Raw genomic sequence first — 13,607 nt, forward strand, 5'->3', positions numbered from 1 at the left:
TAACAATCCTTTTAAGAATCTTTCAGGAAATGTAAATAATAGGCGAATAATCATGCAGTTTTATAATCTTTTGTATAGTTAATAAGTAAAACAATTACTTTTGCAGTGCACACACCTTGTGGAGGAATTTTATGTCACATAGTCGTTTCCAATCTAGGCACTTTCTTTTTCATAGACATTACATATATGTCCACACACTGGTCTAGGCATATTGCCTGCATACATGGTCTAAGCATCTTATGTAAGCTATGCCTTATAAGGAACATTTCTCATTCTTAAGAGCCTGGCATTTGTACATTGTGGTGGTAAGGAAAATCAGCTAACACAACATTTGTAATATAGGAATATCATAACAGCTTACATATCATCAAGAGCATGGACATATACAGTCATTTCCCTACATTTCAGTATTTGGTAGCATTTCATCATTTTCAGTACACTGCAATATCTCTAAATATAAATCTTGTTTAGATATATTTCAGCTTAGTTCACCACTGTAGTATATTTGCAGACACTGGATTTATTCACCATGGCTACAGTCATTCAGAAAAGAGTGGTCTCTTTGTGTGTTAACCAAGATAGGATGCACAGCCTAGCCAGAAACAGTCCATAGGACTAACTCTACATTCTTCCAGCTAGATTGAGCAGGTTTTTGCTACTGTGGCTGATACTGGTTTATCTGATATGGGAATCAGTTTATCTGATTTGAAGTTTATTAGCCTTTGGAATTCTTTGTTCCCAGTGCCACATGGCCAGGAGGAGGGGCCTACGTACATAGAGATGCCTCCAAAGAACAACATCACAACAACACCTTGAGAAAATGCAGCCTATGACTAACATCATCATTTTTTCTCCTGTATGATTTTTTAACCCTTTTGCTTGACAAGAAGCCAGTGGAGTTTCGAAGTTTGCATCATGCATTTTGTGCATTTGATTGTTCTAATAAAGAACACTTTTTTGTGGATTTTGGATGATCCAGTAATCCTGTTATCCAGTAAACCTAATGCATCTCAGAAGTACCACAGATGAGAGGGAAGCCCTGCTTCACTGCTATGCCTGGGGTCTCACTATAGAGGTGGTTTACACCAGCATGAGTTGGCAACATTCCTACATGCTTGAGATGGGTTCTTATTTCACTTCTTTTAAAGATACCAGACGGCTTATTTCACCTCACGATTACTATATTAATATTTCTACTTAGTTGGCTCTAAGGCAGTTAATAAAAATATTTATCTGTAAATAATTATTTTGCCTCTTGAAGATCACCATACAGAATACTGTGCAAACACTTTAGCCCTGATGTAATACATTTTTACTCTTAATTAACTACCCACAGGCTTGAAATTGGCACATTGAGATGGCTAGCATATCACAGCACATTCTATACATAATATCAGTCTATTAATGTCAGTTCTGTAAATAATGTCAGTCTGCTTCTATACAATAAGGTGTCCTTTGGAGATGGCAATTTGCAGTGGAGAAGCAGCGATGTGAGGTGTTTAACCTTTCCCTAGTGACTGCTTTCACCTGAAACAGCTTTCTCCCAGTACAGCTTTCTCCTCCCCCCCACAAGGAGAAACAGCTTTCTCCCCCCCCCCCGCCCCTCTTCCATGGTTATTCACTCTTCCATGGTTATTTTGCACCAGAAAATGTCTTTATGGCTAAATGAGTACAGTGGACCCTTGTTATATGCTTGGGTTTGATTCCAAGATCCCCCATGTATAACAAAATCCGTGGATGCTCAAATCCCATTAAATATAATGGCATAACAAAATGGTGTCCCTTATAAAAATGGAAAATCAAGGTTTCATATTTGAAATTTATACTTTTTTTGAACATTTTCAAACCATTGATGTTTGAATCCATGTATAAAAAATCCGTGTATAAGAAAGGCCGACTGTACATTATAATATAGTGTGTACAGTTTGGTCTTCACAGAAGTAAACAGTGGCACATCAGGAACATCAAGTAAATCGATCCTTACCTAAAATAGTTCCTGTTTGGCTGTGCAGTTTTCACTTATAGTATTGACTTCACTCAGAGATCCAGAAATATAGCACTAGTCTATGCAACCATTACTGCACCCAGGGACCCCAGGAAGAGTAACTTAATACCTTATTGCTAGTCTTCTGTCCCAGAACAAGACACAGACATTGCTGTAGCTGTCACAATGTTTGTTATTGTTTTAGTTATCTTTGAGGTAGTAATTTTCAAGATCAAAATGTGTTGAGATTTCACACTTGTGTCTGCTTTCAGAATGAAGGATCCAGTCCAGTCTTTTTTAGCATTTGTGCTTTTTCACTTAGCAAGAATTAGACTTGGTTTCTGTGTTTGTGGAGATGATGTAACAGTGACAAAATGAGAAAATACAGGGAGATAAGATCTGTGTTTCTGAGAAAGACCGCAATGGTTAAATTTCATTAATATTTGCTGTTGTGTGCCTTCAATTTTTTTTTTAATGGTGACCCTATTATGGCATTTTCTTGGCAAGATTTGTTCGGAGGAGTTTGCCGTTGCCTTCCTCTGAAGCTGAGAGAGTAGGACTTGCCCAAGAACATTCAGTGGGTTTCCATGACTGAAAGAGAATTTGAACCCTGGTATTCAGAGTCTAACACTAAAATTACTACACTGTGCAGGCTCTTCAACATTAATGTAATTAGAAATAAAATCATGCTCAGAACCCTGCCTCATTCAGTAACTGGTGTCAGTTTTGTGACTCAGTAGCTATCTAGCTCAACTGACATTTGTACTTTTTTATATTTCACAGGAGACTCTTAAGATCACAGTGAATGCCATGCCATTTACACTAGCTCCTTTTTCTTTTATATAGCTATGACATGGTGCATTATGGGCACTCCAACCAGCTGCGGCAGGCTCGTGCAATGGGTGATTATCTGATTGTGGGAGTTCACACAGATGGTAAGGAAATTGTTCCATCTTTCTTTATCTGTTTTAGAAACATCCCTGGAAAGGGAACCCAGATTACTCAGAACACAGCCTTGAATGGTGTCAACATCCCCACACAGCAGATTTGCAGTGCAGTCTAATCCACAGTTACACCATCTTTATTACAGTCCAATTAATTTATAAATATGGTGTAAAGTAGGCCTGTACGTTGACTCATGAAGATTCCATCTTTGTGTACTTTACCTGTTTATAAGAGAAAATGGTTTCCCTTCTTATTGACACCTCTTCTCAGAAATGAAGTTTAGTGATAACATTAAGCAAAGCTAATTAAATCTATTCTAAATACTGTATTATGTTACTCCACTCATAAACAGCTCAATTTGGAAATAAATAATTACATTTGCTCCAGTTCTCAATCAATTGGCACAAATTGGTTATGAGCCACAATATCAAATACTGATAGTGTGTTTTAAGGTGGAGAATCAGGAGGAAGTCTGTGTTTTGAATGAGACGTGGTTCCAATTTGCTTTAACTTTAACTCTGGATTTAAACCAGAGAGGGTTTTTTCCCATTAGAAGATCAAAGACTGGAGCTCACCTCTCCTGTTTACATGAAGTGAAAGTACAAGAAGCATCCATCAAGGTGCCAGTTTAAGTTAACAAGGGTGTGTAAGACCGGTGCTCTGAATTTATTGGTTGGAAGTATAGCTCTAAACTATAATTTTTGGTTTTCTCTTTTAGAATTTCCCTTCTTTCTTTTAATAAGACATAAGAGGAAAAACTTAACTAAGTGATGGCTAGAAATCTAACCATAAACAAATCAAACCAACAACAAGAACATGATACATTGCGTTAATTGTTCAAAGCAAAATAACTTTTTCCAACCAATTATTTCCTGGTTTCTTTAAGAAAAACGCACCCACTTAAACAGGAAATGCAGTCACTATTGACAGATAAACCTATCTCTTGAAAGACAAGTCTTGCCTACCAACACCACCATACAGTATTAGTATGTTAATTTCTCTCTGAAAGACACTTCCCAGCATCAGAGGTATTCTGCCAAATGTTTGTTCTACCAAAATATTAGTAGATATGGGGCTAGGGGGAAAAAACCTATATGGTCCTCTACATTGTCTGCTTGAGTAAAAGGCACAAATAGAGCCTTCAAGCTTTCAGAACATGGCAACATAGAGATAAAACTGTAGCATCAGGCAATAGCAGAAAATAAAATGTGACCAGAAAGGGAGGGAAATCCAACATTTATTTGTCTTTTTTATGGGAGATACAACATGGAACCCTATAATTAACCATAACTATATAGTAGCTAGACCCAAAGTATAAATGTAATTCTGTGGCCTGTTACAGACTGCCAAAATAAAGCTGCTTTGGGTCTCTTTGGAGGTATGCTATTTAAATGATGCACAGGTCCTAAGAGTCCGGAGGTCGCGCCAAAGCCATACTCCATTCCTAAGCACTGGAGTGCAGCTTTGGTGCAGCTTCCGGATTCTTAGGGTGCATGCATCATTTAAACAGCATACCTCCAAAGAGACCTGAAGCAGCTTTATTTTGGCAGTCTGTAACAGGCCTGTGTCTCCAACTTTAGATTTTGGATAGCTGGGGAGGTGCAATTGTGCAGGCTGTATGTTACCCCCCCCCCCCCCCAAGCAAGTCATCTGTCTGCTGTGCAAATATATACTATCCCACCCCGCTTTGTCTTTTATTATATTTATTCTTATTTACTCTAGTTCCTTGATTTTATTTTTTTAATTGGGTTGGGGGGTTGGAGGGGAACTTGTTGTAATGGTAACTGATATTTTACTCTATTGCATTGTTTTTAAGATGTTGTAACCCGCCTTGATTCCTTGAGAAAAGGCAGGGTATAAATAAATCATATTATTATTATTTAGGTGTTCAGTGTATTTTAGAACTTGTTTTTCTATGAATTTGTTCAATGAATTACCATCTGCCACTTCCCACATGGGCCATGGCTTATGTAGCAGGGTGGGGAGGTTCCTTTTTAGAACCAGTCCATGATTCATAAGGGGTCATAGGACTTTAAAATACTATTATGCTTTGGGTCCCACTTCGGGAGAAAGCCACGATATAAATCAAATTAACCATATTTAAATATAAAAACATTCCAATAATCAGAATTTGCCTAAGAGTTACTAAGAACCAAGTTACTATAATGTAGCCCATGTATCCCACTCTATACTGTACAATGAGACTATCTAAGCAAGGTTATCTGCCTGACACTATCCACATATAATTATCCTAAATGGAGAAGGCAGAGCCACCTGACTCAGTATTTAAATTTTCTTCTTTCCTTTTGAATTTTCAGTTAATTCATGTAATTCAATAAGAAAAAATAATGTGTAAAACATGGTTTGATCTTCAAACGGGGAAAAAAGGCAAATATAGCTGCCCATTTGGACTGGTGTCTAAAAGATAAAACATTGATTGATCATCCCCAGCTGACCTCAAACACTGCCCAAAAGCAAATCAATAAATATTCTTATATATGTAAGATAACTTCTGTTAGGAAACAAGATCTGCCACTTCTCTCTCCCACTTGAATATTTCCTGGCCTAAAAATAGACATTCCAATAATAAAGATCTTTCAGCCCTCTACTTCTATTCAGCCCTTGAAATCCTGTGACAAAAGGAACTGTTTTTTATACTTGTACCATCAGCCCTGGCCATCTTGTTATGAGCTCCTCTTACTCTGAAGTTGAGCCATTTGCTTCTTGAGGCCGAGTTCAGCCAGACAATGCCACCTTTTTCCTGTGGTCCTCTTGCTCAGGCTACATCACCCCACCATCATCACACATGCATGCCCTCAAAGTCAAGAAGCTTGTTTTGCTTTGTTTGAATTCATACACCCCATTATCACATGTGCCCTCAGAAACAAAACCCTTTTGTTCATTCCCCCATGGGATTTTCCTCAGTGTTGCTTCTCTCTTCTCCTCTCCTTATACAGAGAAATTGTACGTATACCCAGCTGAGGTTACAATTGACTTCTCCCCCTTTTAACCATTGTGAGGATAAGCTCCTGGTACATCAGGGAGAGTGGCAAGAAAGTGGAAAAAGCACTGAGACCTTGCCACCTTTTGGTGGGGTTAGATGCTTTTTTCCTGGGCTCTGGTGCCAGGTTGTATACATAGTCTGGCTCTAAGTTTTGACCATTCTTTGTTTGGCTTTTGAGATTTCACCTTACCCTGCCTGTATTTTTCTGAGCTTTCTCTGCAGCCATGACTGCTTGAAACTTCACTGAAGCTTGACTCTAACCAGATGATTTCTCCTCCTCTTCTTAATCCCAGAGGAAATTTCCAACCATAAAGGTCCCCCTGTCTTCACTCAAGAAGAGAGATACAAAATGGTGAAGGCTATTAAGTGGGTGGATGAGATTGTGCCAGGAGCTCCTTATGTCACAACACTGGAAACTCTGGATAAATATAACTGTGATTTCTGTGTTCATGGAGGTGAGTTGAGTATATGTTTTTTTGGTAACATAGGGACCATTCAGACTACCTTTTGTACTGAATTGTAACTCAGATTAAAAATCGGAAGTTCCCACTGGCACCGGTTTATACACATCAGAATTAGGGTCTTTCACACCTGAACCAGGGAAAACCCATTTCTTCCCTGTTGTTGACAAATGTAAACTTGGCCCCAGTTATGAGTTCAGAGGAGGGTTTAGGTCAGAGGGAGGGCAGAGCTTGGAACATGACTCCCCTCTTGCAGGCAGCTTTCTCTCTCTCTCTCTCTCTCTCTCTCTCTCTCTCTCTTTGTAATTTTATTTTTGACAGATTATGCGAATGCTTGTTCTACAGGTTGATACATATTGATAGAATGTGTCTGCTTGTGCTACAGTTCCCTTTTGTTTGCTTGCTGCCGGCATGGCACATTTTTAAAATTGTGTGTGTGTGTGTGTGTGTGTGTGTGTGTGTGTGACAGAATATGTGAATGCTTGTTTTTTGGGGTTTTTTTTTGGCAAATTGATACAATGTGTGAATGCTTTTGCTACATATATATATGTGTATGTAAGGCATTCTGGGGTGGCAATCGAAGGGAAAGCAAAGAAAGAGGATGCAGAGATGACATTCTGAGGAGAGGTATTATTATGAGTATTATTGTGACAGATTATGCACATGCTTTGGGCTGAAAGGGAAGGGAAGAGGATGGCATGAGGGGGAGGCAAGGGCTTTGGAAGTGGCATTGGGCTTGAAGGGAAGGGAAGAGGTTCCAAAGAGGAGGAAATGCTGGGCTGGAAGTGAAGGGGAAGCTAGAGGCTGGCATTCAGAGGGAAGGCTGTGGAAACTCATGACTTTGGGGGAGTCACACTCTTTCAGCCTCAAGGGAATGGCAATGCAAATCTCCTTGGAACCAATCTTGCCATGAAAACCCCAGGATGGGGTCGTTTTAGGGTTGCCATCATCTGTAATGACCCAAATACACACAACACACACACACCTGGAGGTTTTTAAATTTGACAAGTTGACAGAATATGAGCACACTGCTGCCAGTTTTTTTTTTTAACAAGGAGGTGGGAAAGCACCCATTCAGTTGGCCAATGGTTGTAGGATATGTCACATTTGATGAAAGCAGAAGTGAATTTGATTGACAACAGAGGAGGCTCCATTTTAAAGCGGTACTGCAAATGTGAACTCGAGGGACAAATTGCATTGATCAAGGTAAAGGGTAGTACGAACTTCTTTCCAGGCAGATTCAGTATGGGGGCAACCGGATCTGCCCAGTTCTATCCAGAGCAAATGGGCTAGTGAGAATGAGGCCATAATATATTTACATGGTGAAACTGGTTGTACTTAACAGTGGTACTGAGATTAAAATAAACAGGAATAATTTTTATATATCTGCTACTAGATCTCATGTTCGTTCACTGTCCTAGATTTTATCATTTTCACAGCATAATATAGGAAAGCCATAAAGTTCTGGATGGATAGCTGGTAGGATGGATTATGCTTTTGAGAAGAAAAATAGAGTAAAGGGAAATACAGAATTGCATTCAGGTTATCTAACATCACTTCAGGCTGATCTTTTTCAAGATACTGCTTACTTCATAAATCTATTTTTCCTCTAGACAGGGAATAGAATCTAAATAAAATCCTCCCCCACCTCATTTAAAGAAAATTGACTTCCTTGTATACTAGCTTGCCAGCATTAAAGTCCAGTGTGTGACTTTTAGGCTTCTCAGGGCACGTTTTCACTATGAAATAGAACGAAAAGAGATTCCACCTCAACATTAGGAGGAACTTCCTGACAGTAAGGGTTGTTCGATAGTGGAACACACTCGCTCGTAGTGTAATGGAGTCTCCTTCCTTAGAGGTCTTTAAACAGAGGCTGGATGACCATCTGTCGGGGATGATTTGATTGTGATTTCCTGCATGGCAGGTGTTGGACTGGATGGCCCTTATGGTCTCTTCTAACTCTATGATTCTATGAATTGCCGATCAGTTTAAATGACCATTGTTCCCATTTGAAATCGGTTCCTGTCACAATATGATTGATTCCTGTTGTGATAAAGAGAGGCAAAGGCAAAAACCCCATTTTTTCCAGACAGTAGTTTCTATGCAGTTCTTTTGAGAAGCATCGATTCTGAAGCCTGTTCAACAGGTCAGAATGACAGATCATAATCACATCATTCTGGAGGGAAGGGACTAATAGCAGAGGAGTGTTCACCGTCCCTCCTCATTTTGGGGGGAAATTTAACACACACACACACAAGTGCTGCCTTTTTATTTGTTGATGTGACCTATGGGTGCCTTTTTTTAAAAAAAAAATTAATTGATGAATCAATAGATTGATTTCACAACTGCTTGCAAAGGCAAGCAGCTTCTACACCAATCTATTGATTCATTGATTAATTTTATTTTTAAAAAATCAAAACATGCCGTGTCCTCCTTTCTTCTCTTGCTGGGTCCCTTCCTTCCTCCCCACCCAGAACCTGGGCTGCCATGATGATTGGCATTTATTTTGAAGCGGCGCAAACTAATGGGGATGACAATCATGTGGGAGGAAAAGTGGTTACACTGACTTATTGAAAAGTTCCACTTTCATAGTGGGAACGAGGGACCTTTTGGAATCGATTAACAGCATAGAGCGAAGCCAAATCGGAAATTAGGTTTAACTGCAAATGGGAATGAGCCCCCTGACTGATCCCCCATTTCCCACTAATATGGTGCTCTTTTTCTTTATAGATGATATCACACTTACAGCAGATGGCAAGGACACCTATGAGGAAGTGAAGAATGCTGGGAGATACAGGTAAAGCTCTGCTTATTGCTGATGTTGATCTGTTCAGAATCCTTCAATACATCAAAATAGTGACACATTGCAGAAATGCTCAAAACTATCTCCAATACAATTGTAGATTGCTCTTCTTCCATACAGCTGAGATCAGTCTTGGTTCTCAGATGATCTCCTGCAAAAATGGTGGCTTGGCTCAAATCAATTTAGGCTTAGAAGGCCTAAATTTAGTCATAGTCATAGTAGGATTTTTGTTTGTTTGTTTTAATGTGTTTTAAACTGTTTTACCCATGTGCTTCTAAAACAGAAATTATTGTTTAATTGTTTTTAATTATGGTAAAATAAGATCTTAGCTGTATTTGTGTTTTAAATTATTGTAAGCCACTTTGGGTCTTATGCTGAGAGAAAAAAACAGTGTTTATTAAGTAAGTAAGTAAGTAAGTAAGGCATCAGACTCCTTCTGGCCATTCTCTGGGCTCTTTCCTCTCCTCTCTTCACCCTCTGCTTCCCTATGGTATTTCAAGCATATATTCAAGGTAGCAAGAAGATGTGAATTTGAGGACACTATGAGCATTGTCAGTAGCCATTACTAAGGCCTTTGTCTCATTCTGAATGTGTCTTATTTCAGGGAATGTAAACGCACCCAGGGAGTGTCTACCACAGATCTGGTTGGCCGTATGCTGCTCATGACCAAGGCTCATCACAGCAACATTGTGAGTCAAAGGAAGGTTGGAGCATTTGAGGGAGCAGGGTGCTTCTTGACCAACAGTGTCTCCGACTGATGCAGTGACTAGGGAGGGCATCTCTCCGCTCAGTGCCTGTCTGGAGTCGGTAATGGGCTGGATGAGGGAAAACAGACTCAGCCTGAATCCAGAGAAAACGGAAGTACTTGTGATAGGCTCCCCCGGTCCCGGGAAGGAAATTTGTCCACTTGTCCTGAATGGAGTCACGCTTCCCGTGAAAAACACAGTTCGCAGTCTGGGGGTGCTTCTGGACTCGTCGCTTCACCTGACTCCTCAGGTGGATGCGACAGTCAGAGGTGCCTGTTATCAGCTTCGGCTGATATGCCAGCTGCGACCCTACCTGGACTGGGGGGACCTTGAAACAGTGGTACATGCACTGGTAACCTCTCGACTCGATTTCTGTAATGAGCTCTACATGGGGTAACCCTTGTACCAAACTCGGAAGCTACAGTTGGTTCAGAATATGGCAGCAAGGCTGGTCACTGGTAGCTCCAGGGCCAGCCACATAACACCTATATTGAAAGATATGCATTGGCTGCCAATTCACTTCCGGGCGCAATACAAGGTGTTGGTTTTTACCTATAAAGCCCTAAATGGCTTGGGCCCAGAGTACTTGGAGGACTGCCTTTCCCCATATAATCTGCCTCGCACTCTCAGGTCAGGTGGGAGACAACCTTTGAGAGTTCCCAATGTGAGATATGCGGTGTCTGCGCATAGGGCTTTCTCTGCTTCGGCCCCGCAGACTTGGAACTCTCTCCCTGACGAGCTCCGCTCGGCCCCCTCCCTGGAGTCTTTTAGGAAAAACCTCAACACTTACCTCTTTCACCAAGCTTTCCCCCACGTGTCCTAATGCCATCCTTCTCCTTGTGTATTGTGTGTATTGTAATGGTTGGAACTGCTTCCACTGTGTTTTTACTGGTTTTTAATTATTAGGATTGAATGATGGATTTTATAATTTTGTATTGTATTGTTTTAATATGGGGGGACTCTGATTGTGTAATTTTGTATTTTTATTATTCTGTAAACCGCCGTGATCGAAGGAATGGCGGTATATAAATAAAATCTCATTCATTCATTCAACATAACATACCCCTATATATTTCTGCCTGAGAACTGAGGTCTGGAGTAGTCACTATATATTCTGTGTTACATCTATGATCAACATCTAGTTGAAGTTCATGGAATCACACTGGAGGACCCACAAATGCCTAGAGAAGTGTTTCGGGGAGGAATCCCTTGGTCCTCCAGCAATGGTCAACCTCTGACAGAGTCACACTGAAGACCTAGAGATTTCTAGAGAGAACATATTAATCCAATCCACAAATAATCAAAGCTGCAAAAGTCAAAGCCACAAATGTGGAGGATTAACTGTATGTTATTTTGGAAGGTAGAGAAAGTCATGGACTCATAGGATCATAGAGTTGAAAAGGCCTCTTGGACCATCAAGTCCAATTCCCTTCTCAGTGCAGGATCTCCTGGTAAAGCATCCACAGCAGGTAGCTATCCAGCCTCTTTTTGAAGATGTCCAGAAAAAGAACCCACACTACCTCTCTAGGCAGTTTAGTTCCATTGTTGAACTGCTCTTACTGTCAAGAAGTTTCTTCTAATGTTCATTAGAAACCTACTCTCCTGTAACTTCAAGCCCTTAGACCTGGTCCTACCCTCTGAGGCAGCAGGGAACAGGCCTGCCCTCTTCTTTCCCTGATAGCTCTTGAGATATTTAAAGAGTGCAATCTGGTCATTATCCGACAGTCTTCTCTTTGCCAAACTAAACATGTCCTTCAATCTTTCCTCATGTTTTGTTTCCCATACCTCTTATCATCCTTGTTGCCCTTCTTCGAACTTGCTCCAATGTGTCTATATACTTCTTAAAATAAAGCACCCGGTATCAGTCTGGCTTTTTATTAAAGCCTTCAGGCCTAATTGACTTTATCCAGTTTGTCTATGTGGTGCGGTTGGCACTGTTTTAAAATGTTTTAACTGTTTTAAATTGCCTGGTTTTTAACCGATAAATAATCTAATCTTTTAATTCTTTTTATTGTTTTAAATTGATTTTGTGGTAAGGTGCCCTGAAATCTTCAGATACAGAGGGGGATAGAAATATGTGTAGTGGTTTGAGTATTAGACTAGGACTCCAGGAGACCAGGTTTCAATTCCCTGCTCATCCCTGAAAACCTACTGGCTGACTTTGGGCAAGTTATACTCTCTAAGTCTTAAAGGAAGCCAATGACAAGCCCCCCTGAACAAATCTTACCAAGATTTCCTCTCTTGTCTGTCATCTTCTCTTGCTCTACCCAGAAGTAGAGAGCCTTGTGGCATAGTGCTTTGAGTGTTCAAGTACGACTCTGGAGACCAGTGTTCAAATCCCTACTTGGTCATGGAAACCCAGTGGGTGACTGTGGACAAGTCACACTTTCTCTCCTTTAGAAGAAGGCAAGGGCAAACCCTTTCTGAACAAATACCACCAAGAAAACTCTATAGTAGGGTTACCATAAGTCAGAAACAACTGGAAAACATACAACAAAAAACCTGGATGTAACCTACGTGATGAGGGTGGGAGATGTTTCCTGGCTTCTGTAGGCTGTTATTAGCCGTCAGCCAGTCATTTCCTGAACAGAAGTAAGATTTGGTAAAACCTGACCTATTTCCAAATGCAAACACTGTGGAATTCCTATTGTCCTTCTTGTGTAATCCTTTCATGGCCAAGCTCCTGTTGTTTGCTTTTAAAAAGAATGAAATAGTATTTCTAATAACAACAACAACTTTTATTTCTTTCCCACCTCTCCTCAAGGCTTGAGGTGGGGTACAACATGTTAAAATACAAAACGCAATTAAAAGGAAAACACATAAAACCAACAGTTAAAATACAATATTGTAACTATACAAACATTATAATAAGGGGTTGAGCAGCTGCACAAAATATTTCCAGAAGGATGAAAAGAGGAGGGACATTTTTATTTATTTATTTATTTCAAAGATTTATATGCTGCCTTTTTCCCACAATGGAATTCAAGATGAGATGGTTTTAGCTCCCCCCCTTTCTGTCTCCCCCCCCTCCTCCTCCTCCTCCTTCTTCTTCTTTATTTTATGTTTATCCTGCCTTTCTCCCAAAGTAATATGATGCCATCTGCATAGCTTACATTATTGCTGTTCCTTCCCCCAATTTTCACACTTCCTTCCTCAGAGTCTAATGCTGCCTTGCATATTATATGTTCAGTGTACAAGTTGAATAGCTAGAATGATAAAATGCAGCCTTGCCAGACCCTCTTGTCCCTTGGAAATCATTCCGTTTCTCTGTATTCTGTCCTGACAGTAGCCTCTTACTTTGAGTACAGGTTTTCACATCATTCCTTGCCCTTTGGAGCCCCTGTCTTGTCTCTGAATCTGTCCTTTGTTTCCCTTTATGACTTTATTGCTTGACTGTCCATTTCTATTTCTGCTCCAACATTCTCTTCCGGCAGGCCTTTCCAGACTAGGTCCACCTCTATTTTCCTGCCTCCCCCATCCTCCATTTCTCTCCCCTTTTCTCCATCCCTTTCTCCATCCTTTCTGGTCCCCTCTATGCATTTCTTTTTTACAAATCTTCCATTGATTTTAACACTGATTTTATGCTACTGTTTTAATATCTGTCTGGTTTAATCTCTTTTTAGTATTACAGTCGGCCCTTCTTATACCCGGATTTGTTATACAC

At 40.2% G+C, this 13,607-nt stretch overlaps 1 protein-coding gene across 2 annotated transcripts in view; it reads left to right on the top strand.

Moving 5' to 3' along the window:
* Positions 1-13,607, top strand: part of PCYT2 (phosphate cytidylyltransferase 2, ethanolamine) — a 38,034-nt gene that overhangs the window by 8,681 nt on the left and 15,746 nt on the right. For both annotated transcript variants that reach the window (XM_089538228.1, XM_089538222.1), the window contains exons 2-5: positions 2,831-2,919; positions 6,227-6,388; positions 9,125-9,191; positions 9,802-9,886. In XM_089538228.1, coding sequence (XP_089394354.1) covers positions 2,831-2,919; positions 6,227-6,388; positions 9,125-9,191; positions 9,802-9,886 — 403 coding nt within the window. The remainder of the gene's footprint in view (positions 1-2,830; positions 2,920-6,226; positions 6,389-9,124; positions 9,192-9,801; positions 9,887-13,607) is intronic.

This window comes from Sceloporus occidentalis, unplaced genomic scaffold (assembly GCF_023333645.1).
Source record: "Sceloporus occidentalis isolate IW3139 unplaced genomic scaffold, rSceOcc1.0.p SCAF_1, whole genome shotgun sequence".
NCBI classification, from domain to species: domain Eukaryota; kingdom Metazoa; phylum Chordata; class Lepidosauria; order Squamata; family Phrynosomatidae; genus Sceloporus; species Sceloporus occidentalis.